At 36.0% G+C, this 25,161-nt stretch overlaps 2 protein-coding genes across 5 annotated transcripts; one reads left to right on the top strand and one right to left on the bottom strand.

Annotated features, from left to right (window-relative positions):
• Positions 1–556: 556 nt before the first annotated feature.
• Positions 557–2,635, bottom strand: LOC111009135 (peptide methionine sulfoxide reductase B5). The gene is made up of 3 exons (XM_022282083.2): positions 2,297–2,635; positions 1,122–1,278; positions 557–887 (listed from the first exon to the last, which is right to left on the bottom strand). The coding sequence occupies exons 1-3, from the start codon at positions 2,398–2,400 to the stop codon at positions 729–731; spliced, it is 420 nt and encodes a 139-aa protein (XP_022137775.1). The 5' UTR covers positions 2,401–2,635; the 3' UTR covers positions 557–728.
• Positions 2,636–3,845: 1,210 nt separating this feature from the next.
• Positions 3,846–24,474, top strand: SAC3B (SAC3/GANP/Nin1/mts3/eIF-3 p25 family). 4 transcript variants are annotated; one of them, XM_088123896.1, is made up of 16 exons: positions 3,846–4,208; positions 4,719–4,787; positions 5,565–5,669; positions 9,694–9,900; positions 13,423–13,641; positions 14,738–14,938; positions 15,029–15,282; positions 16,073–16,173; positions 16,280–16,495; positions 18,492–18,719; positions 18,814–18,905; positions 18,985–19,078; positions 20,639–20,731; positions 20,840–21,627; positions 21,714–21,828; positions 22,587–24,474. In XM_088123896.1, exons 1-16 carry the CDS (start codon positions 4,057–4,059, stop codon positions 24,342–24,344), a joined length of 4,692 nt encoding a protein of 1,563 aa, XP_087980022.1. In that variant the 5' UTR covers positions 3,846–4,056; the 3' UTR covers positions 24,345–24,474. The 4 variants fall into 4 exon arrangements, with proteins under 4 accessions (XP_087980022.1, XP_022137840.1, XP_022137841.1 ...); XM_022282148.2 differs by having other exon boundaries at positions 9,673–9,900; XM_022282149.2 differs by lacking the exon at positions 5,565–5,669 and having other exon boundaries at positions 9,673–9,900.
• Positions 24,475–25,161: the final 687 nt, after the last annotated feature.

Below are 25,161 nucleotides of genomic sequence, written 5' to 3'. Positions count from 1 at the left end.
CATTGCATTAAGTCATAAATCATACCCTTTTCTGGTATATATGTGAGTTCTCGTAACTCAACTAATCTCACGGGACATCTAACAATCCTACTACATTTAGTTACCTAAACTCCGAACCTTTTACTTTTTTTGTAATGCCCTAGGCCACGACATTCTCTTGCAACCTGGTTGTACCATTTACTTAACTTAAGTTGCTTGAAAGAGTGAAAACTATCCCACAAACCAACACGAGTGGCAGCATGTTTTATCTTCACTTACATACTTCTTAGAAAAATCCTCTAGGAGGCCACCCAACCTAAGATTCATCAGAGCCAAGCATGCTTAACTTTGGAGTTTTTATGACCAAAAAAGAACATGCCCCTTGTTATTATAGGTAGTTATTATCAATTTTTTTAAGTCTTTCTTAATCATGCTATCATGATCTTAGGATCCCTCTTATTCGAATGTGATATGGCTCATCATGTATCTTCCTCCTTACTTTAAAAGCTAGCCACAAGCAATTAGATTCATGCCAGCATCTAGGCGTGCAAATCTAACATAAATAACAATTTCAGAATACTAGTAGAACTTATAAACATGTTTTTAAGTGCTGTTATCATATCAGAATACACATAGCCAATTTTTTTATTTATTAGTATCATGGCGATTATGCCAAAGCAATTCTACAATACATGAACAAAAGATACCGATTTTAGCACCACCTCTGACTGAAATGCTGCCTGAAGACTTCACTGCGAAGCATTGGCAGGAACAAACTTGACTGAAATGCTGTTGACACAATGCCGTTCATCTGTAGGCGTCCCGAATCCCTCGCCTTTAAAAACATGCCCCAAATGGCCACCGCATGCAGCACATGTTATCTCAGTTCTCCTTCCATCAGGGTCAGGCTGAAAATATTTTTACATGTTATCAGTCTGTTGTTTTCAATCCATCTAATTGCAATATACAACAAGAATGAAAACTAGCCTATGCACTTCAAACAAAAAGGCAGTGATTGTTAAGGATCCCACATCGAAAAGATCAAGAGACTGAAAACTACTCCTCCCATAGTTTTGAAATAGAATCCTATGAATATTGAAAGTGATAAAAGTAAATCGCTTGAAAGTGATAAAGTAACTCACAAAGCGATTGATTGCTCCAGGAAAACCTTCAAAGAAAGCAGGCCAACCACAACCCGAGTTGAATTTGGTGCTTGACTTGTAGAGTGGGGTTCCACAGCCAACACAATTGTAAATTCCATCTTCGGAAAACTTGTCGTATTTCCCGGTTCCACGAGGCCTGCATATTGTCCACTTCTAGCTATGGTGATTGGTAACTAAAAAGATCACATGAAATTCAAACGAATCGACTACAAGTGCACAACACAACTAATAAGCTATGCACGAGCAAGCTTGAAAACTATATTATACAGTGCACGATAGCCAGTTGAGCTTCGTATCTTGACGAACAAGGCTCGAGCCATACAACCAAAGATACCTCATATTGGAAATAATTGATACATCATGCAAGACCTTGAGTTCAATCGTAACTTTTTGGTTTAAAAACTATTTTGGTCTCTGTACTTTTGATTTATGTTCATTTTTCGTTCTTGTATTTTCAAAACGTTCATTTTGATCATTCTACTTTTAATTTTTGTTCATTTTAGTCCCTGTACTTTTGAAATATCTGGCCATTTTGGTCTCTATACTCTTAAAAAGTGACTTTTCATTTTTATCTCATTTCTTTCGATCATAATTTTATCATATTACTTCACTAACTAAATTTCTTGAACATTTTGGGTTAGGGTCCTTAGTAAAAACAAAATAACATTGTGAGACTTCACATCCGCAAACTTCCAGCTCAAACGAGCAAGACCTTAAAAGGGGTCTCGGAGATTGGATACAGATCTTGGATACATGAAAAAATAGTGCTATTTTGGAATTTAATGACAGAAGTTGTCGTCATTCAATGTAGCTAAGTTCAACTATGGATGCCAAAACTAAGAATATATAGCAATATGAAAACAGACACAAACTTCCAGTAAAAAAAAAAAAGGAAGAAAAGAAAAAGACAGCAGTCGACAAAATCTATACTCAGCAGTTGACACACAAAATCACACATGAAGCCTGTTTGGAACAAATCCCAAAAGCCAACAGCCATTGAAACCAAAAGCTCAAAGAACAGTAAGCAAAATGATTCAATTAATTTGAGAGCATATCAATTCCGAAATTCTACACGTTACTCGAATCAGTATAAACGAAATTGATCAGTGAAACAAACAAACTAAACGGGAAGGATGGTCAGAAATCAGAATTACTCGGTTCCTTTCTGGCGAAGAATGCGAAACTGTTCCGGAGAAAGAATGGCTCGCCACTCTTCCTCTGATTTCTGAACCGAATTTGGTGCTGATGGGGCAGCCATGGCGACAGTTCGCGAGAATTGCAGCCGTCGAGCGGGTTCCTTCGTCGTCTTCCTCGATTGATGAACGATTTTACAACGAGCCAACGAAGAGAGAAACGAAACGGAACAATCTTTAGGCAGAAACTTTCCCGATAAAGTTTTCGGGGGAATGCACTTGGACGGAACCTGGGGAAAGGTTGGGAACAGAGGCAAGGCAAATTGTCGAACTTGAAAAAACTCGGATTTTTCAAAAATACTTTGCTCGTAAAATGTTGGTTAAATTAAATATATATTTGTCAAAAGCAGAGTAATCGACGTATATCTCAAAGGTGAGTTCAAATCTCGTCCTACGTATTATACTCCATATAAAATTAAATATATATTACGTATATCTCAAATGTGAGTTCAAATCCCATCCTACGTATTATATTCCATATAAAATTATATATATTTTTAATTTACAATATTTACCACGTTATTTATAAAATTATCAGGTCAACTATGCTACGTTAGTTTTCTGTTAATCATGAAATGGATTCATATACTACTTAGAAGAGTTTTTCAAACTTTAATGATTAAAATGTCACTTTTATAATTTTAATAAATTTATTCATTTAAATATGTTTTATCATTGATTTTTTTATTTGACCAGATTTAAAAAGTTTCAGTATAATCTTTAACATTTTAACATCTTTTAATAGTATATTGTCATTATTAAATATTAAATTTGACTAATGATAATCTAAATTGACGTCCATTTAATTGAAAAATATTATCAATATATTAAATACAAAAACGTGAATTGGTTTTTTTTAATTCATAAGATATTATAAAAATTCCTTCCTAAAGCAATGTTTATATATATATAAAAAATTATCCTTCTAATAGTTTGTAAATTCACTAAATAATATATCTTATAAGTTTATCATATGTCAACTTTAACATTTATCGGTGAGAAATTAAATTAGAAAATATAAAAAGAAAAAAAGTACATAAGTGACTTTAATTTTAAAATTTGTAAACAATATATACTAAATTGAAACAACACTCAACTATAATACATAGCGTGCATTCTTTTTATCTATTGGATTTTGTTGGCTAAAGGTACCGACTGCTATTTAATATTATATATATATATAAAATTTTTATTTTCTCAATTTTGGTTTGTACTATTTTTAAAATTCTCAATAAAATCCTAAAATAAACAAATTAAATGGTCAACGTGGATGTGTTATTAAATTATTATTTTTTAATACAGCAAACTAATTACATTTTTTTAGTATAACATGTTGAGAGGAGATTCAAATTCACATATGTCAATTATTGTTGAACTCTGCTTACTTTGGCTAATTAACATATATCTAAAATAAAGAGGACGTGAGTTGGATTATTCGTTTTACATACTGTACTTTAAACAAAATTGAGTATTAACTTTTAAGTTTTCAAAATGGGAAAAAAAAAAGAGGTTTTCCTTTGTAATTGGAAAATTATCCGACATGAAACCATGGCTGCCGAGGGAAAAATTTTCTCAATCTACACTATAAATTCCGACGAACTCGTGAGCGCGAACCAGCTGAAGCTTTTGTGCTGATCTGCGAAATAAAAATCGTCACTGATATTGGACTGATGCACTAGAAGTTCAGAAGAAGGAGGAGGAGAAGAAGAAGAAGAAGAAGAATGTCGTACCAGGGGTTTGGCAAGGCTTCAGGACCCAGTGCACCGCCGAAATTGCAACATTCATTTGGAAGTTCAGCGCGTCCTGTTTCAGTTTCTCCTTCTCCGTCGACTTTCCCTGCATTTTCCGATGCTTCTCCTCCACGGGCTCCCAGGTTCTATATTGTCTTCTGTTATTGCCAGTCTCCTTTCATTTATGTGCGGATTGAACGAATGGACTGGAAAAACCTATTACAGTCGTGAGTCATTATCAATTGTATGGAATAGGAGGGTCTTTCAGATTCTACGTATATTGGGTGTTATTCGCTTTTGCCTTTACCAATGCTCGGGTCTGACGATGAAGAAATTTTGGATTATTGTTCCTCCTTCGTCTTAGCTGGCCTGGCCTATTACTTGAATACCCAGGTCTAAAAAGTGAATTCACTTTGTGATACATGATCAAGCATTGCTACAACACTAAATTTTTATTCAAAATTTACGGTTCTTACTTGCAAGAATGCAACACTGAGACCGTAAGATTTAATATTTTCTGGGAAATACTTGCTGTGAGGTGTACTGTGGTTTACTTTTTAGTGCTGAGCTGCTTTGCTTCCAACACCATTTTGCTGTTTTGTTGAGTGAAGATTTTTGGCTTTGCTTCTAATGTGCGCCCCCCATCTCTGTAGAGTTCAGTCACATCCTATGGCTTTTCAAACCACTGGCGCTGCTCCAAGTCTTCATCACCAATATGATAGGTAACGATGACTATGAATCTATAGCTTTTCTCATGTTGTCCTGCACATGTTATCGTTCAAAGTCGTATTTTGCTGAAGGAGTTTCAAATGTCATGGGTTTTTGACGGATTGGAAAAAAGTACGATTTACAATAATGGTTTTATGGGCAAAAGTTTAAAGGGAAGACGAGTTCTATGGACAATTGAAATTAGGGCTTGAAGGAAATCATCTCATCTTCAACAAAAAAGATTGAGATAGGGACCAAGTTTTTGAGTTGGCCAAATTTCATTGTTTTTATGGACCTATATGTCTAATCATTTTTTTTAAATAAATTTATTTTCATCTGTTATAAATCTTAATGGTGGTATTCTTATAGAGAAAAAATACGAAGCGCTTCTTTTATAATTTGGGTTGTAATTTTGACCTTTTAAACTATGCATAGGAAAATTCTCACCTAATCAATAAAAATTGTTTCCATTTTTTTTAAAAAGGTCCTTCCTTTATGGTAGGAAGTAGAAATATCCTTGCTAGTGGACTTAGAGAATCCAGATGATAAAAATTTATTTCGCACGTGCAAATATATACATATCCACCAATTTTACTCAGTCCAGTGTAATCTTGTAGGCATAGGCAAAGGTAATTGCATCTTTAGTCATAAATACCGTTTAAAGTTGAGCTCAAAGCCTACACAAAATATTATTTATGGAGGTCTTTTTTGGAAGACTTGACTGTTTTTATTTCGTCCTGCTCGTTCCTTTTAAAGAAATGGTGGATAATGGACGTGCTTTTGATTATTAGAGGACCTCGGGCTACAGTTAGAATGGGGTCTCCAAGCCTGGCTTTTGAAAGCACCAGATCAGCTGCAACTGAAAGTTATTCCTATCCATCAGTGGGCTCTAGAGGGTAAGGAACCACATTGATGTTAAGTGAACTGGTCTCATCTTCCTTCATTTATACATATGTGTATTGAACTCTAAAGTTATTTGATGGCATGATGACAACAAATAGATGTCCTTCGAAGTCAGCAGATGAACATTATCATCTTGAATACTGATATGGTAGTTAGTTGTTATATACGCTTTTCCTAAGCTAAGTTGTAGCCTTGTTAGTTAGTTGCTAAGTTACTTTACAGTAACTCGTTCTTACCGTGTATCAGTTAGTAAGTCAGCCTCTATAAATAGGGCTGATCTCTTTAGTAAAGCTATTATCCAGTTTTCTTCAAGAATTCCTTGTGCAAGACTGCATCAAATACCATAGACAAGAGGCAAAAGGTTAATAAGCATCTGGTTTGAGAAATTATCTTGAGTTTCTACTTATTCTCCCAATCAACTTATTTGTTTATTTTCAAATGAATCTGGGTCGAGGAGTGCAAAAAGTGATGACAACGAAGTTACTCTCCACATAGTATTTTGTGCCACTGCCACCTTACTTCTCTATTAATTCACAATTCCATTATCAAAGAATACTTATGCTAATTTTTCTTTTGCCTTTTGAAGATATGTATAAGGTGGTACTCTTTGAAACTTGTTTCCATATGATGTCCCAGGCATGTCTTTCTATGGTTGTGTTATCAACTGTATTTGATGGTGGATCAGGATAGGCCAACTTAATAATATCATTTTCATTATAATCAAAGGCACCCATGCAAGAAGAAGCAGATAGGAGTTTTTTTCTCCAATGACCATCCCATGGCCAATATATAAGGCAACTAGGAGCTTTTGACCTACCAACCCAAGCATTCAATCCAACTGGGGTCACTCTTAGATCCGTCACAGGTCTAAAGTTTGTGATTCAAATGTTGTACCTAATCTAATGCATAACCCTGCTCTATTGTTGCTTTCAAAATTCTCTGTCATACGGTGTACTTCAGGGTGGAAGTAGTAGAACAATCAAAGATGAGGTTGTTAAAGGGGGGTGGGGGAGATAATGGAGATATTTTAAAGGTTGTCATCATGTATTTTAAAGGTCGTCATGATGGCCACCTACCTTAGTAATTAGTAATTCCTGTGTTTCTTGATACTAAATGTTGTAGGGTCAGGCGGTTGCCTCGTGAGATTAGTTGAGGTATTGTCTTCTGTAGGAGCTTCCAAAGATTGCAAGAGGTATTCTCTTCTGTAGGAGCTTCGAAAGGGCCAAACAAATAAGAAAGATGGAAGGTTTTTTTTTTTTTTGCCTCCCTCTTCCCATGACAATGGAAAATGATGTGATATATTATGCAGCAATAATCAATCTACTTTAGAAATAGTATGCTTGCATTTCCAAAAAAAAAAAATAGAAAATTTCATTGCACATTTGTAATGGTTTATCCTTTTTCATATATTACAATACAAAGACTTTGGCTGATACAACATTGCATCAAGCCCATGGAATGACATTGCAAAATAGCTCCTTTTCAAGTTTTTTAAATTTAAAGTGGAGAACGTATTAAGGCTAAGGGTTTGCTTTTGGTAAGACGCTTGATATAGTTCTCCTTGCTCAAATTTTTTCCGACGTTTTCTGTCTTTCTTCAAAGAAAGGGTCCTCTATTGGTGATTGCTGGAACAAAACTGATTGAGTTGGGATTTGGGTATTAGGAGTCCCGTTTTGTGATGGAATTGGCAGATGGGTAACCCTCACAGAAAGAATTGATACAGTAAGGTCGGGTGCTAGCCAAGATTAAGGTTTTGTGGTCACTTGACACTTTTGGAGTCTACTACGTTTGCCTTTCTTTTGGATTGGAGTCCTTTTCTGTAAGGGGTTCTACTCTTTCAGGGCTGTTTTTTTGGATGTCCTTTTGTTGGCTTTTTGAAGCTCTTGTATCTTTTTCATTTTTCTCAATGAAAGTTTTGTTTCTCATACAAAAAAAAAACTTTTGCCTTTCTTAAGCTTACTGACTTACTGAGGCTATTTTTGAAGTTGAAGATCCCTCTTGTGAACAAAGTATGGAAGTTTAATGCCCATTATGTATTCTTTCATTTTTATCTCAATGAAAGCTTGTGGTACTCTTAAAAAAAAGTATGGAAGTTTAATGTCCCTACGAAGGTTAATATATTCCACATATAGGAATCTTAACATGCAGGAGAGGCTCCAAAGGTCATAGCTAGTATGTATGGTCCTCACCTTTTTGAGTGGACCTCAATTGTGGGGGGGGGGGGGGGGTGGTTAAAGGCACGAAAACATCCTTGGGGTGTTTGTTTCGTTTCTAACTTCGTTAAATGCTCTGTTAGGGATAGCTTAAACACTTATTTTTGGAAATATTGGTGGCTGGGTGATAGTCCCCTCAGTATTTTGTTCCCTAGATTATACCACCTTTCCCATTTGAGATTATGCCCCGTGGGGTCAGTCATCTCGTACTTGGACAATTATTATTCGTTTAGTTTCAATTTTCATTGCCTCTTTTGGATAGGGAGGCTTGGATGTGTTTCTGCTCCTTTTCTCTTAGGAGATGTCGATTTTCGCTCAAGTATTAGAGATATTCATTTTGGTCTCCAAATCCCTCTAAAGGGTTTTGTCGTTGTTCTTTCGTTCTCTTTGCAACCACCATACAACTAGAGACCTTTTATTCTTCTCGTTGTGGAAGGTAAAAGTTTCCAAGAAGGTTAAATCTTTTGCATGACAGGTCTTACATGGGAGAGTCAACATTATGGATTGTATTCAAAGACACTCTCCCTTCTTTGTTGGGGCTATAGTAGTGCATTCTTTGTAGGGATACACGAGAATTTGGGTCATATCTTTTGAAAATGCGAACTTGCTCTCTCAATCTGGAACTCCTTCTTGGAGACGTGTGGTGTATGCATGGCTCGAAACAACAATTTTCGTCATATGATGGGGAAGTTTTATTCCACCAGCCCTTTCAGGAAAAGGGGCATATTCTCTGCCATGCTACTTTTTGGCTAAAGTGGAATGAGAGAATTTTCAGAGAATTAGAGAGGCCATGGGTAGAGGTGTGGGCTTTTGCCAAATTAATGTTTCTCTTTGGACATTTGTTTTTAAGGATTTTATAATTATCCTCTTGGTATTATTCTTTTGATTTGGAGCTATTTTTTTATCTTGTTGAGTCTTTAGTGGTTGCTTTGGCTGCCTTTTTTTGGGACGTGGTTTTTGTAAGCCCCTTTTGTATTTTTTCATTTTCCTCAATGAGAGCATGGTTTCAATAGAAAAAAAAGGTAAATCCTTGGATTGTCTCTTCCTTTGGTGTTATTTTGTTTTGAGGGGTGATCCTTCATCTTGAATTCGCTTGGTATCTTTTTATGTTTACTTGCATGCGTTGGTGACTGGATTTTTGAAACCATCATGGGTTGGTGGATTAAAGGAAAAGATGGAGTTTTATGAAATTGCATTGTCCAGAGCTCTTCTTGGGTTTCGTTGGAAAGAGAGAAATAAAAAGACTTACTAATGAAGGAAATCTTTTGGATCCATTTTGTTCGTGCTTTGCTTTGGTTTATTTGGATGGAGAGGACTTGTAAGATCTTTCAAGACAAAGAATAATCTGGCCACCAGATTTTTAGTCTATAATTTCCATGGTTGTATTTTGGTGTAAATGTTCTCTTATTTTTCATCACTATAGTTTTGCTTCTTTGTTATCCAATTGGAAAGCTTTTTAGTAACTCCTATGGATTGGTTGCTCCATTTTTGTAATCTTAATTTCATTGCATTAATGAAATAGTTTCTTCTAAAGAAAGAGAAATCAAAAGGCTTTTGAAGATAATAAGTCATCCTTTAGATTCCTTTCGGTGCACAATTGACTTCATACTAGTGGAGCTAGGAGCTTCAATCACAAAATTCTTTTGTAATAGGTCTTTTCATGATCAATCTTGATTGGAATACTCTCTTTTATATATAAAACAATACATGTAAGACTCAGGCCATGTCTGTTTGATAAATTATTATCACATCACATCACATCATCTTATTAATGTTTCTCCAGGCCTATTTTGTTTCCTACAAGGTCAGTTGAAGAGCAACATTCTTCCTTCAAAGCTGTTGATGCCCAAAGTCATCCAAGTCGTGGAATTACATCTGTTGCCTCACCCCAAACGTCAGATCATGCTGTAGGTGAGGTTGCCCACCTCCTTACAAAAAGAAGCAGGTCACCTACTTACATGCCTGGAGATGAAAAATTATCAAAAATTGCCGGTCACCCTGTCATTAGAAGGTATTTGTGAAATTGGCTTTCATTTTCACTATTCCACAACATGAATCTTTATGACTGAAGTAACTTTGGTTTGTACTTCACTTGAACTTCTTGATTGATGTTATGGTTCAATCTTACATCTCGGTTTAGAAAAGCCTATACCTTTCTGGAATATTTTATTTTTTAATTCCTTGAATATTCAATGGTTTTCAAATTTCTTAACAATCTAATTTTATTGATATTTTGATCTTACCCTTGGGATCCATGGCTAAGCTACTAGTACTTGTTTTTCCTTTTGTGATCATGAGCCATCTGGTTGTGCTTGTTAGTAAATTTGGTTTGCCTATGCGCTTTGCTAAATATGACTATACTCAGGATTTTTTAACCTATTGTAAATATTAGAAGTAAATTCTTCAATTAACTGCTACCTTTTCTCTGCTATATTCATTCATGTAGAATTTGGAAATATCATGTCAAATATCGTTAAAATCCTCTAATCTAACGTCATTTCAGACTGCCACTGGTCAAACTAAGACCATTCCAGTGCTTTGGTCAGTTACTGTATTGCATTTATTTCACTCATTGCTGGATGAATGCATTTGCATAACTTTTGTGGCTTTAATTGTGCAAAATAACACATTTAACACATAGGAAGCTGCAATGTTCCAGGATAAATCAATAGTTGGAGACCTTTTTTTTCTTTTTCCAAAAGGCAAGTTATCCTCGTCACGTACTTGTTATTACTTTTTCAATGTGGAATTACCTAGAAGATAATCATTTGTTAAAAATTCTATATAAAATCTTTTATTTCAAGGCAAGCTAGATGTTTTTATACGTTGCATGGGCAATCAAGTGTTCCATGAAGATGCTTCATTGGAATATTAGGGGACATGGGGCTAGAAAAGAAGAGAAGGTCGATGAAAGATATTATTTTGAGCATTGATCATGACTTTGTCTAGGAATATAAATTTCAAGAAGCAGATAGGAAAGTTGTCAAATCTACTTGGAGCTCTTGAAATGTTGGTTGGTCTTTTACTCCTTCTATTGGCTCAATAGAGAAGGGATTATTGCCTTGTGGAATGTTCTCTCTTTCACCATTTTAGAAGTTGTGTGTGGGGCCTTCTCTCTGTCATTGGAAGTTAAATTGGAGGATTCTTCTGTTTGCTGGATGTAGCTAGTCTCTGGCCCAACTTCTTACCATGAAAGGAACTTCAAGTTGATATTTATGATATATATTTTTTTGGCTGTATGATGGCTTTTGGTGCTTAACAGATGATTTCAACACTCTAGGTGGGTTACTAAAAGTAAAAATGAGGTCTTTCAACCAACTCAACCAGGGTCTCTCTTTAAATAAGATAGCTCTTTCAAATGGTTTTTCAAAGATCTTCCTTAGAGCAACCTGGAAAAGTATCTGAAGGAGGAATAACCATTTGGAATGATGACAAAATCAAAGAGGAAACAGCGAATGAGCCAATCTGAAGGAAAACTTTGTAAAACTAACTTATCTTCTTCTCCTTTTGTATAATTATTAGCTGAACAATCTCCCGACCAACTTTTCATGGTTTCTAAGGAGTACATATTGGTTGGTCAATGTTTGTTGCCAAAACTAGCACCAAAGACTAGAACATTCGATTTTGGCCGGTCCAAAATTGATTATTTTGAAGGTTTGTATCGACCAACTGATTTCCAATTTGGTTGGTCGGTTTAAGCCAAAGTCAAGACTAAGAGTGAGTGAGGTTGGGGAAAAGGTTGATGGATATCAGTGGGAGACATGGAGGGTAGGACATGTCAATTGCTGCATGGTTGCAAGGGAGAATGATTCTTGATGGAGAATTGAGAGGGAGACAAAGATGAGGGGAGGTGTGTGAGAGATAAATATTGAGATGGAATTGAGTGAAAGAGAGGAGGGGAGACAAAGCTGGAAGAAAGAAGAAAAAAAGAGAGAAGGAGCATGGATTGTGGTAGAAAAAAGAGGGAGGGTGTGTGCTTCTTGTGAATGGTGAGAGAGGAGTGTGGCGTGATTCATGTCGATGGTGGGAGAGAGGTAATGTGATTACTGATTAGTGTTGAATCATGAGATGGCGAGAGAAGAGATTTTTTTCCCTTTCTTTCTTTCTCACTCTTCCTTTTCCAATATAATGGGTTGGGAGGACACATTCTGAGATAAGAAGCTCTTCAGAAGGGTTTGTGTTAAGGATCCCACATTGATAAAAGAAGGGACTTTACATAGTTTATAATAGACATGAGCTACTCCTCTCATTGCCAATTGGTTTTGAGATAGAACCTCATGAATATTAATATGGTATCAGAGCCTAAAACGCTGAAACGAACAACCGGTCCAAAAATGGGATCCGACCAAGATCAATGAGCCAAAAGAGCCATGATCTTGAGGGGGCATGTTAAGGATCCCACATTGATAAAAGAAGGGACCTTACATAGGTTTATAATAGACACGAGCTACTCCTCTCAATGCCAATTGATTTTGAGATGGAACCTCATGAATATTAATAGTTTGGACTACTCAAAGTCCCAAAGAAGATTAATTTTTTCTCCTGGAATATGCTATTGGGGTGTTTCAATATAACTCATATGATCTAAAGAAGACATCCTCCAAGGAATGGTTGTTTTTGCACCTGTAGGTTTAATAATCAATGTAGCTTGCTGCTTTCTACAAAAAGCTCTTGTGGCTCTTGAGCAACTTCTTCTCAGCCATCTTGTTTAGCGGAAAGGAAGAAGTGCCACGAGAGAGTGCTATCAAAGAAATTGCTCAAAAGGTTTGGATGAAAGAAATTTATGAATCTTTTTTAAGGAAGCTTCCAGGGGAAGTCTGGACATTATACAATGGTTCGTGTGCAGGTTCTTTTCATCATATTTGTTGTAATTAGAATTCTCTTTTGATTAAAACCAACTAGAGGAACTTATTTTTGTGATTTTTTTGGCACGTCATAAGCATATTGGAACTTAGATAATTGTAATCATAGACATTGAAGTGACTCCGAAGCCACACTTCAAGTTTAATTTGTGAAGCCTCTATTCCTTGTATGATTTGGCCTTGTGATTTAAGGATTCAATGCAAGATGATGATAGGTCAGTCGTGACTGATGCTGCTGTAGAGTATTCTTGCAACTAGTATAATTGATTATCCAACAAGGAAAATTTCCGTAAATAAAATCATCATAAATATATAATAATGACAAAATTACAACCTCGCTATCCATTATTTGAGTTTCAATGCAATAATCATCCAAATTTGAACCATTCATTTTTTTTTATCAAAACTAATGGCAGGAACCTCGTTGTAACCCCTCGTCTCTCTTGGTTGATTCCTTATTACCTTTGTAATTTTGGTTCCCTTCAATGAAGTTATGTTTCCTGTCAAAAGAAAAAAGGATGAAATAAGCATTGACTTGTGGTTGGAATTGCATTTTATCATAGAATTATTTATATTTTGCTTCAGGCCTTAAACCACCCCTCCTTCCCTGCGGAAAGAAGTTTATATAAGGACTATTGCCTTCCTCTAGTTGAGCTATTTTTTGTTGGCAGGCCTGCTTCATCTTCCCATACATTTGACAATCAGCCAAAGATGCGAGGGATTCATGTGAACTCACATTCCTACCAAGACCAATACCCTTCTAAACGATCTTATGATCAGGATACAAATATTCTAACTGGATTTGGTAATGTTCAAGCACCAAAAGGAAACAGGTCACCAGAGCAACCATCTGCTAGTGATCTTCGGTATGCACAGAGTAATTTGCAAAGGTATGTTTGTGTACTGTGAGAACATTACAGATTTTAAGGGGTTGTTTGCGAACTGTTTTCACAATAGTTTTCTGTTTTTTTAGAAAAAATTTATGTAGAAACACGTATGGATAATTGTTTTTTAAAAGCTGGTTTCTTTTAGTGACCTATTTTTCACCATAAATGAAGTTGCTATTTCTTTTTAAGATCACAGATATGTGAATAGTGATTTCAATTTATGCCTCAACAATAAATTTTACAAGTGATTCGATCACAATTTTAGAAACGTAAAACTATATTCTGAACAGTTTTCGTAACTGCCTTTTAAATTTTGATCACTCCTCCCTGCATACTCCAATAATTGGAGCAGGTAAGCAGGAATCTAGATTTTCCATCTCAAGCCCAGGTAATTTGCAAATGAAACTGCCGACTGGTTTGTTTGATATTTGCTTGGTCTTGTAATTACTAATCCTTTCCCCAATGGGGGAGTATCATTCTTTTATCCAACTTTTCATTATGTTAATGAAAATATCTTTATTCACAAAGAACTACTAAACCTTTTTTATTGTAATATTTCAGTATTTAATTAATCATAAACTCTTAGAAATGGAAACTATCTAGCATTTAAGATGCGTAGACTACAATTAAATCATCAGTTTGATGATTTTTATCATGTATATGCAAACATCTATTGGCTTACCTAATAACTTAGTTAAATTACAAAATAAAAAATAACTACAGGAATTAACAAAATGCAATATGCAGACTTTCAACGATAAAACCCTCCCTTTTAATATTTTTTTGGATAGAGTTATGGTTCTAGCCTTGGGTTGGTGTAAATGTTTTTATTCTCCCTTTAACAACTACTCTCTTAACGAACTTATTACAAGTTGGAGAGCTTTCTTGTAATTGCCCTTGTGGTCTTTTGTATATTTCATTCCATCAATGAAATATTTGTTTCATATCAAAAAAAAAAATACAATAAGCTCTCAAATTAAGCATATTTGGTAATGATGCATTTAATGTTTTAAGGCGAATGGAAAAAAAGGAAAAGAAAGAAATGCTCATGAAGTTGTGGGTTCCATAAAGATACATATGATATGTCGTTCCTTGCCAGGTCTTCTATCTCTCCTCCTCGGTCGTTTTCTAGATTAAATGCTCATGAAGTTGGGGGTTCCATGAAGAATGTTTATTCTGAATCTGAAGCAACTAAGCCCAACAGCGTCCTAGTTCCCAAAAGAACAAGGTCGCCACCTTTGCCATCATCAGATCTAGTCTTTGGTGGAAATTCTCATTCTACTTGTGATGATGCTGAACGGTAAATTTTAACTTTCTCCCAGTATTTGATTACTTGCATTATCCACTTTCAGTTCATTTCGTAATACTGTTAGAAATTTTCATTTGTCAGAGAAAGGCTAGCTAAGGCAAAGAGACTTGTTCGGTTTAAGGATGAATTAGTCGAAGCTGCACGTAGCAATTTGGGTAGTATGGATGAAAGGGATAATGGAAATAAAAACGAGCACTCGATGGCAGATCCGAACAAATACTTGTCAAATCAGTCTCTGAAGTTATCGGGGAATGTGGCTGATGGGAACATGCCTGATTATGAAGCCTTAGAATCATCAAGCATAATAGTTGGGCTATGCCCAGATATGTGTCCAGGTATTTTACTTAATATGATGATGTGAGAATGCTTTTAAACTTGAATTGAATATATTTCCTTGGAACTTTGTCTTTCTTCATGCAATATTCGGAACGCAAGACACACTCAGTAAAAGGCATGCTTGCATGAAGCTGTGAGGCAGATAAAAAGTATCATAGTGAAGTAAGGTGCATAGTGTAACAGAAAAGGTATAGTTGTATATTGTAAAAATAAGAAATAATACATTATAGCATGAAATGAAATATATAATTAAGCACAATTAAGTTTGTATTTGATGAATTTCCGTTGGTGCCCACTATAACATAACCTTTCTTCACTATGGCACAAAGCCAAAAGGCATTAAAAAGATGCTCACAAGGCAGCATGATGGTGCTTGCCATATACAGTGTTAGGCTTAGGCACGCCTAGTGCCCCTGCCTTGTCTGTTGCTGTTGGAGATCACTGGGGATCGTCTTGAAAACACTCGTTAAATGTGGCATCACTTCACTTTGTAAATTGAAATTATAATATTGTTGCAATCTTCTCATGAAGAATAAACCATTACGTAATAATCTTTTTCACGATGTGGGATGTGGGGAAGTTCAAGAATAGATGTTCTTTTTGTGATGTGAAAGGAGGTGCCGATGTGGGTCTAGGATTGATCTGTTAAGCATTTTAGAATCTTAAAGAAGTACCTTTATATTTGCATATTGAGAAAAGCACTTTCTCATAGAGTCTAAGATTTAATGCTATCATTACTTTTCTCATCATCATTCTGAAAATAGGGCACCATTTTACTTCCTGTTATAGAGTCAGAGAGGGCAGAACGAGAAAGGAAAGGGGATCTTGACCATTATGAGCGGTTGGATGGGGATAGAAATCATTCTAGCAAATTGCTTGCAGTTAAAAAGGTAGTTTTCTCAGTTCTCTTTACAATTAACATATTTGACAACAGCTGCATGGGAAGTTAAGTTTGATTTGTAAAGATGATGACAAAATTCCTTAATTATTTTACAGTACAACAGGACAGCTGAGCGGGAAGCTAATCTCATAAGGCCTATGCCAATTCTGCGGAAAACAATTGATTATCTGCTCAATTTGTTAAGTCAACCTTATGATGAAAAGTTTTTAGGCACATATAACTTCTTATGGGATAGGATGCGGGCGATTCGCATGGACTTGAGAATGCAACATCTTTTTAATGAAGATGCCATTACCATGCTGGAACAAATGGTATGTTCTCAATGTAGTGTGCTCTTTGTTTTCTCTATCTCACAACAGCCATGCTAAATTAAAAAAAAATTATTAATTTTTTGTTTCGACAAAACAGACATTATTAATTGATTTGAAGAAAAATAGTATGCAAAATCTATAGCGTCCCACTAGGGGTTTACAAAAAAGCACCCCATTTGGAATAAATTACAAAGAGAATGTAATTAAACAGCTTGGAAATGATCACCCAGAGGAGGAACAATGGATTTTTTCCAAGTTACCTTACAAGTGTCTTCCTATTCATTTTTCTTTTCACTGAAAAACTAGAATCTCATTTTTGACCGAATAGTTGGATAAGATATAATTTTGACCGAATAGTTTAAAGTATCATTTTACCCGCATTCTTCTATAAGGTGTTTGCCTTGCCCTTAGACCTGTTCCCCTCTGACAGATGAATCATATTGTTGTTGGCGTTGTATCTATAGTAAATAATGAGAGCCATGAGTTTCGACTATAAGAGAACTGAAATAATCATGAACCTGGCTATCTTCTGAATTCCTGCGCAGACAACAATAATTAGGTTGGAGAGGTAAATTTAGGCATATCTTGAACAATTTCTCTGCCATATTGACCTGCTCACAGAAGACCGACCAGGAAAAGAACTTCCTTTTCTTAGGCCCTTTATCTTTCTGTATTGCTTTAGATTGTCAAATTCACTTCTGATTGACCAAGGATTTTACAGAAAGTAATTTGGATGCCTCTGCTAGCCAATTCTTGTTTTAAAATATTCTTTCCTATATAGGCGAACTCCATTTAGCAAGTCCAAGAGCAGCCGGAGCTCAAAGAAGCCTACATTGTGTGAATCCTACATTATTAAGGTTGCGTACATTAGTAATGGATGATCTTCTTATAACTCCATTTTTGGGCTCTATGGATTTCATTCCCTTTTTTGTAATATTTCATACATCAATGAAATGTGATCCTTTATGAGTTTTGCTCTTTCCCACGTCTCATCCACTGTCGACCTTTTCAACTTTTGCTTCTGCATAAATGATAAGGAGTCTTTTTGAAACCATGTTCTGTTTCCCAAGCCCACTTTAACTAAGCAAAACTTGCAAAATTTGGTCTCGGTTAAGAGATGTTTCACCAGGGGCATCCATAGCTTTCGTTCTTCCTTCAGTAAACCCTCCCATCTTTCTTCCGTGGATACTTATTACAATTTGATTCCATAGTTAGTTGGATACATGAGGAAATGTTCATGACAATTAGCATTTAGCACTAAGTTTCTTTACCTACAATAGCCAAATCCGATTCTCCGTTTCCAATGGTAAGGAAACAGCACCTCAGGAGATTAGGTGACTTAGCTTACCTCCATTTCTTCCAGCGAACTCCCCTCTCTTTCTTCCAGCAAAAATTGCCTCTCAAACAAATCTAACCAGTCTTTGACTTGAGCGAATCTTTTGATTAATAATGTCAAGAATATAATATTTATAGTTTTATTTGTGTATTTCTATGTTAATTATAATTTAAATCAGCGTAGTTTGCATATTATATTTGTAACGTCTCGAAAGGGTGTTTCAATGCTTACCATAAGTTTGATTTTGTTAATATGTTAACGTAACGAAGTTATGACGTTCTCTCTCTCTTCTTTTTCCAGTAATTATGTAAGATGATGACAACCTTTTGCCAATTCAATGACATGATGCTATTTTACATTTTTCAGAAATTTTTTTAAAAATTGTTTTCAAGTAGTTTTCAAGCTCTCTCTCTCTCTCTATATATATTGGGTGTGGTCTGATATTGATTCGCCTCACCAGATTGTAATCGCAGACTCTCCTAGTCATTGGATGATATAAAAAATTTGAACTATGGATCAAGTAGGATACAACCGACTCCCATAGCCAAATGGACAGAAATCTATCTTAGAACATTTAAGGCTTATTGTTAATGATATTCATACTCTGGACTATCTGGTTATTCTTATGACTAAAAGTTTTGCTAATTTGCATGATCTCAGATTCGTCTTCACATAATCGCGATGCATGAATTATGTGAATTCTCTAAAGGAGAAGGCTTTGCCGAGGGATTTGATGCGCACCTTAATATTGAACAAATGAACAAAACGTCAGTGGAATTGTTTCAAATGTATGATGATCACAGAAAGAGAGGCATAATTGTGCCCTCTGAAAAGGAATTTCGAGGTTATTATGCACTTCTCAAGCTGGACAAACATCCTGGATATAAAGTAAGTCACATGGTTGGAAAGGAAAATTCTACCATATAGATTTTGTTATGTTGCGGGGTGTGGAAATAAGCCAAAATAAGCCAATTCTCGCCAGGTTGAACCTGCAGAGCTCTCACTTGATCTTGCAAAGATGACTCCCGAGATGCGACAAACTCCAGAAGTCAAATTTGCCCGTGATGTAGCTAGGTGGTCTGTTTCCTGTAAAATTTATTCTCCTGTTGTGCCATTATAGTCAATCTAATACCTTAATTGATTTTTTCTCCAGAGCTTGTAGGACGAGTAATTTCATTGCCTTCTTTCGTCTTGTGAGGAAAGCAAGTTATTTACAAGCATGCTTAATGCATGCTCACTTTGCGAAGGTATATAATTCTTCCTGCACTACACTTTTTGAGAAATGCTGAAAATATGTTCCGGGATCTTTGGTCCAAATTATGCACAAACAATGCATTTGAATGTTTTTGTAATTTTAAAAATATGCCTGCAGAGTGGATGGCATTAACATTATTTGATTTTTTTTCATCCTACATTTTTTTAAAAAAATATAAGATATGAATGAAGTGCCAGTCTTTGTAGGATTTTCAAGAGTTTCACGGCGCCTATCGGTGGCTGCCATCGTTCACCCAGGCGATTGCTCTGATACCAACTTGATGCACACGTGCACAATAGTTTTTTGAAGAGTAACAATCTGCCTTTCATTACTAAAAGAGAGCCTATTTATAGATGCACACGTGCACAATAGTTTTTTGAAGAGTAACAATCTGCCTTTCATTACTAAAAGAGAGCCTATTTATAGATGCACACGTGCACAATAGTTTTTTGAAGAGTAACAATCTGCCTTTCATTACTAAAAAGAGAGCCTATTTATAGATGCACACGTGCACAATAGTTTTTTGAAGAGTAACAATCTGCCTTTCATTACTAAAAGAGAGCCTATTTATAGAGGCTTCGAGCTTTAAGAATGCAAGATAAAATCCAAGTTACTGTGCAGTAACTACTAAACTTAAGCAAACTGAAGATATAATTAACTAATCCTTTAAAGGAATAACATACAACTCAGCTGACTACATCACTCCTCCATACAGGGGCCTAGCTGGGGAAAAACCTACAAGAAATAATTGGGGTCCCGAAGAAGTAGCCTATTAGAAACCAAGATGGGATATTAATTTCTATGCAGTCTTTCAATGACAACCGTACTTGTGCGTTGTGGCTCTTGTTTCTAACTAGATCCAAAAAATGAGAGAAAGTTGGACCTAACTTGAATTGGCACAATATAAGCTACTTCGAGTTTAATTTTAGAGTTGATATAGATGTAATTGTGGAAAAAGACTCTTGATTTGTGAACCCAGTATCATTTAGTAATCTATGTTGCTTCTTTTGTTCATTCATATCTTTTTGTGCTCTGTGAAGTTTCTACTCGGGGAAGAGCATTGTTGACCTTTGGAGTTTCTCAACACATTTTATCTGAGAGTTTTTATGTTTGAATACCGTTGCAGTTGGAGTAGTTCTGCATGTTCTCTGTGTGAAAGTAATTTCAATTTTTTTGGTTCATTGGATCCATTTAAATCAGACAATTTTAGTGTTATGGCGCTTGTGACAGTTTCTATTCCATTTTGACATTATGGTTTCCAATACTAGACTGTTTTGCTCAATTCCGGAAGAAAGTTTTTACTTCACATATTTTTATCTTTCTTTTCACAGTGGAATTATTGCCCTTCCATTCTGTACATCAATTTTTATAAGTGAAGTTCTCTTTCTTATGAAAAAAATTCTAGAGGTCATTGCACGAGTTCTTGCAGTTTTGACAAAGCAGAACTCTTCGTATACTTTTCACACTAAGGCTCTTTTTCTTATTAATAATACAAAACTAAACAGAACTTGCTCTTGTTGTCTGCTATTAACATGTTGATCTTTATTATCAGTTGCGAACACAGGCTCTTGCATCACTGCACTCTGGTCTTCAGAATAACCAAGGACTACCAATTGCCCATGTCTGTAAGTGGATTGGGATGGAGGTACTATTTCTTCCGCTTAATGTAGTCAGGGTTGTATCCTTTTGGCAGGAATGAGAGGGGTTTCATGTTTCTGATCATATTTTGAATTTGTTAAATAATTGATATCAGGAAGAAGATATTGAAGGCCTTTTAGAGTATCACGGTTTTCTGATCAAGGTATTTGAAGAGCCTTATATGGTTCGTGAAGGTCCATTTCTTAATAGCGACAAGGACTTTGCTACCAAGTGCTCAAAACTCGTTCATATGAAGAGGTCAAGAATGATAGTAAATGATGTCTCGCCTTGCAGTCAAAATGAAAACTTGATCACTGGTGCAACCAAAGAAATTCCGTTGCCAAGGATTAGAAAGGAATCACAGACCTTTTCTTTTGAAAAGATTAGTTCTCCCCGTACTGTATCAGCTAAAAAGGAAAGTTCCATACGTGTAACAAATGAAGAAATGACTGAATTTGATGATCAGCCAACTCCAGTAGATCACAAGCAAGTGCAACCAATGATTGAAACACCGAAAGTCAGCCAATTGCATGAATATAACCATGAGGTGGATGGTGCTCTCGTACAACAATCTGGTCTTAGATCATGTGAACCTTTGAAGACTGAAATTAAATTTGTAGGCAATCAAAACTATGATGGTCTTTTCACGACCTCTTCAATGAAAAACATTTCTACTGGGATAGGAGTGTCTTTGCCACTTGTAACTGAAGCATCACTTCAGAATATATCAGTTTGTGGTTATAATGATAGTGCTATGGAAAGAGTTGAACCCCAGATCTTAGTCAATAATGTGATGGAAGATAAAGAAACTTTGTATGCTTCTGTGGAAAATAAACAAGATATTGTTATGGAAAGTTGTCAGGATGAAGAAATTGCAAATGCAAGGCTGAAGTTGATCTTAAGGTCACAAACACATATTGCTGGCTTTGTTGTGTTTGAAAGCTATTTTTCTTCTGTATGCAACTCACTGTTTGGGTTGCAAATTTCAGGTTATGGAGGCGTCGAGCTCTGAAGAAAAAACAATTACGTGAACAAAGGGTATTAGCCGCTAAAGCGGCATTTAGCACATTGTCCGTGGGACCACCGGTCCAATTGAATAACCATGTAAGGTTCACTAGTATGTGAAATCATTATTATGCCTTCGTTTTTACTTCACAATCCATTATTGCCTCGTATCACTTGTGTTTCCAAGGGTGTGCATGGTTCGACTTGATTTGGTTTTTGCCAATATTGGAAATCAAACCAAGCCACTTGGTTTGCAACAAAGTTAAAATGAGAAAAGCTATTTTTTCCTCAAAATGGGTTCAACTTGACCCATCTCCGTTTGGCTCAAGCTGATTTGGTTTTGGTTTGAACCAGTTTTGGCCCAATATTTTTGGCTATTTTAAGTTCAATGTTGATATGAGAATCTTAAGTAAATAGGTAATCAGAGTGAAATAGGTTAATGGGTATAGAGGGTTTGAAAGTACAATGATCAAAATAGACGTTTCCATAGTACATTGATTAAAATCGACAAAAATTAGAAGTATAGTGATCAAAATAGACCAGGGTTGAAAGTACACGGACCAAAGAGTTTGGCTCGATTCTGGTTGGTTTACCAGTTTCCTTAATTTTTAGAACGCTCCTAACTATTTCATTTATACAGCTCTTTTAGAGGAAAAATAAAGAAATCGAACTCTTAGTCTTCATTTATTTTCAAAATTAGATGTCGAACTCTTGAATCCCCGTGTAAGAAAAGTCACGAACTTGACTTGGTTATGGTTTACTTTTATTGAATATAGTAACTAATATGTCGTCAAAAGGAAACTCTTGTTAGTGATGATTACATTTTTGAAGACATTGTTTTTTTCTTTTTTGTGCAGAAAATTAGAAGTATTGGTGTGTTTGACATCGATCATACCTTGAGGGAAAGATGGAAGAAGCAGGAATTGTCATGGTCCATAGTTAATGTTTCAGATGTAGTAGCTAGCACTATGAGCAGAAGGAATGTGGATGTGAAATGTATTTGTTGGAAACTTGTTATCTGCTCTCAGATGGACAATGTTGGTGATCTGGATCAGATGGGCCAAGATTCTCGTTTTGCAGCAGGTTATTGGTTGCTTTCTAAGCTCATGCCTTCTAAAGCTGATGATCTAGTCTTATCATCTTCTTTTCTTTCCATTTGGAGGAGTTGGATTTCTTCCGAAATTGGTGCGAATCTAAGTTGTTTCTTGTCCATAGTTAAGGATACAGAATTTGATAATCTTACAGAGACCGTGCACGGGGCAAGTGCAATCTTATTTGTTGCAACAGAAAGCATCCCCTGGGAGCTTCAAAGAGTCCAACTCCACAAGCTGCTGATGTCAATACCTTCTGGTTCCTGCTTGCCCCTTCTGATTTTAAGTGATTCACATGATGAGGTTTCTGCCTCTTCCATGCTGGTGAATAAATTGGGCTTATATGATATTGATAAATCAAGGATACATAGTTTTCAGGTCGTTTCACTCTTAGAGAACCCCCATTTGAGGCATTTGGGGTTTTTCAGTGATGAGAAACTCAAGGAAGGACTAAAGTGGCTAGCAAATGAATCACCACCACAACCTGTCCTTCACCGCGTCAAAGTGCTCAACCTGATTATTACCCATTTGAATTCTTCTATAGAGATGCTTGATTCAATGAAAGAAAATGACGTTTCTCCGAACCAGTGTATCTCAGCATTTAATCTTGCCTTGGATCAGTCGCTTACAGATGTTACTGCTGCTGCCAAGGAAAATCCTTCAAACTGGCCTTGTCCGGAGATTGCTTTGTTGGAGTCTACTGACGAGCACACAATAACGACTCATGCTTTGCCTCCTGTAGGATGGAGCTCAGTCGAAAATGTCGAACCGCTTAGGCAGGCTTTGATGGACCTGAAGCTTCCATCTTTTCCTGATATGTCATGGTTGAGCAAAGGCTCAAATATGGTAAACGAGATACCTAACCATAGAGATTACCTAGAAAGTTGCTTGATTAGTTATCTGAATCAAACTAGTGAGATAATGGGACAACAGCTTGCAATGGAAGAGGCTCATATCATGCTCCAAAAAAGTGCTAAACTTGAGCTCCAGAAGTTCAAATACTTTATCGTTCCAGATTGGGTGACTATTTTTAGACGGATTTTCAATTGGAGGTTGAGGTACTTAGCTGGCAGGTCCTCTTATGTTCATATTGTGGATTGTTACCACAGTGTCTCTCCAACGAGTGGTGTGAAGCTTGAACGTAGGGAACCGCCATCTTATCGTCCAGACCAGCCACTTTTAGATGAACTAATTGAAGCAGCTTGCAGCTCCCTCTCAATTGACCAAAGGACACAACTGCCGGATGCTCATCAGCCTCTTGCTGCCATGACGTCAAATAGTAGGCCTCCTGAGGTTGCTGCTGTAGCAATCGATTTTTCAGACAATGATCGCGATAGCACACGAGAGATTGGCTTTGTTAGTTCTGAGTGTGTACCTAATTTGGGTCAGAGACTAAGCTGTACAGGTAAAGAACTAGTCGCTAGCAGCACCGTATATTCAGAAGCGGTAAGACTGAACGAGTTGTTGGATCGGTGTAATGAACTACAGGATGCCATAGAAAAAAAGTTGTCCATTTATTTCTAACCCTTCTGTTTGTTTTGTTACTGTAAATTTCTACCAACGGTATGATGATGATGAGGTAAAATTTTGTGAGGGAATATTCAGTTATATTACTCCAGGTGAAGCACATTGCCTTCAAATTTTTAACTTTTCACTTTTTCTCAACCCTATTGATAGATCAATATATACTTGAGATTTAGTATCAATGATATCAACAGAAATTTCTCTACATGAGGTTCTTATAGGTAGAAATTCAAGAGGCCATTCGTACCATATAGATGGGTTTTTTCCCCTCGAAATATTTCTTTTTCAGCAGTGTTAAAGCAGAGATTTTACTGGGAAAATTTCAAAACATTGTAAAGGAGGTTTAAAACTATTAAATTACAAATTTTGTCCCTTGAACATTGTGACAAAATTGAAGCACTCCCAACAAAAAATTTCTCTACTTTCCCTAGAAAAGGTCAATTCTACTAGTAGCAATTGAGCAGTTTTGTTCCTGGGCAAGTAATAAAGCTAATGGGTTCGAAATTGACATTGAGGGTGAATCAAATTTTCCATAATTTTCAAAAGTTTACAAAAATATTAAAAATATCAACTGAATACTACTGATCTTCTAGCTTATTTAAAACTAGTAAAATGTTTATTGGTTAATTTAATATTCGTTATTAATTTATTTTTAAAAAATATCCATCGATAGACATTTTCACAAAATTGAAATCTCAATATATCCATAAAATTGAAATCTCGATATGTCCATAAAATTGAGATTTCGAGATCTCCATAAATCCTGGAGCATTTGTGTTGAAGGGCGAAGACATGTAGGGCACCCCAACTTCATATG

Source organism: Momordica charantia (genome assembly GCF_013281855.1).
Source record: "Momordica charantia cultivar OHB3-1 chromosome 5 unlocalized genomic scaffold, Mcharantia_2.0 BLBB01000005.1, whole genome shotgun sequence".
Classification (NCBI taxonomy): Eukaryota; Viridiplantae; Streptophyta; class Magnoliopsida; order Cucurbitales; family Cucurbitaceae; genus Momordica; species Momordica charantia.
Note: the sequence above shows the minus strand (reverse complement) of the source record. Positions and strands in the feature narration are given on the sequence as shown.

Coding starts and splice junctions, on each gene's coding strand:
- LOC111009135 (XM_022282083.2), bottom strand. CDS start 2,400: ATGGCTGCCCCATCAGCACCAAATTCGGTTCAGAAATCAGAGGAAGAG. Junction 1,279..2,296: donor CTTCGCCAGAAAGGAACCGA/GTAATTCTGATT, acceptor GACAATATGCAG/GCCTCGTGGAACCGGGAAAT. Junction 888..1,121: donor CTGGAGCAATCAATCGCTTT/GTGAGTTACTTT, acceptor AAATATTTTCAG/CCTGACCCTGATGGAAGGAG.
- SAC3B (XM_022282148.2), top strand. CDS start 4,057: ATGTCGTACCAGGGGTTTGGCAAGGCTTCAGGACCCAGTGCACCGCCG. Junction 16,174..16,279: donor AATTGCTTGCAGTTAAAAAG/GTAGTTTTCTCA, acceptor ATTATTTTACAG/TACAACAGGACAGCTGAGCG. Junction 21,829..22,586: donor CGGTCCAATTGAATAACCAT/GTAAGGTTCACT, acceptor TTTTTTGTGCAG/AAAATTAGAAGTATTGGTGT.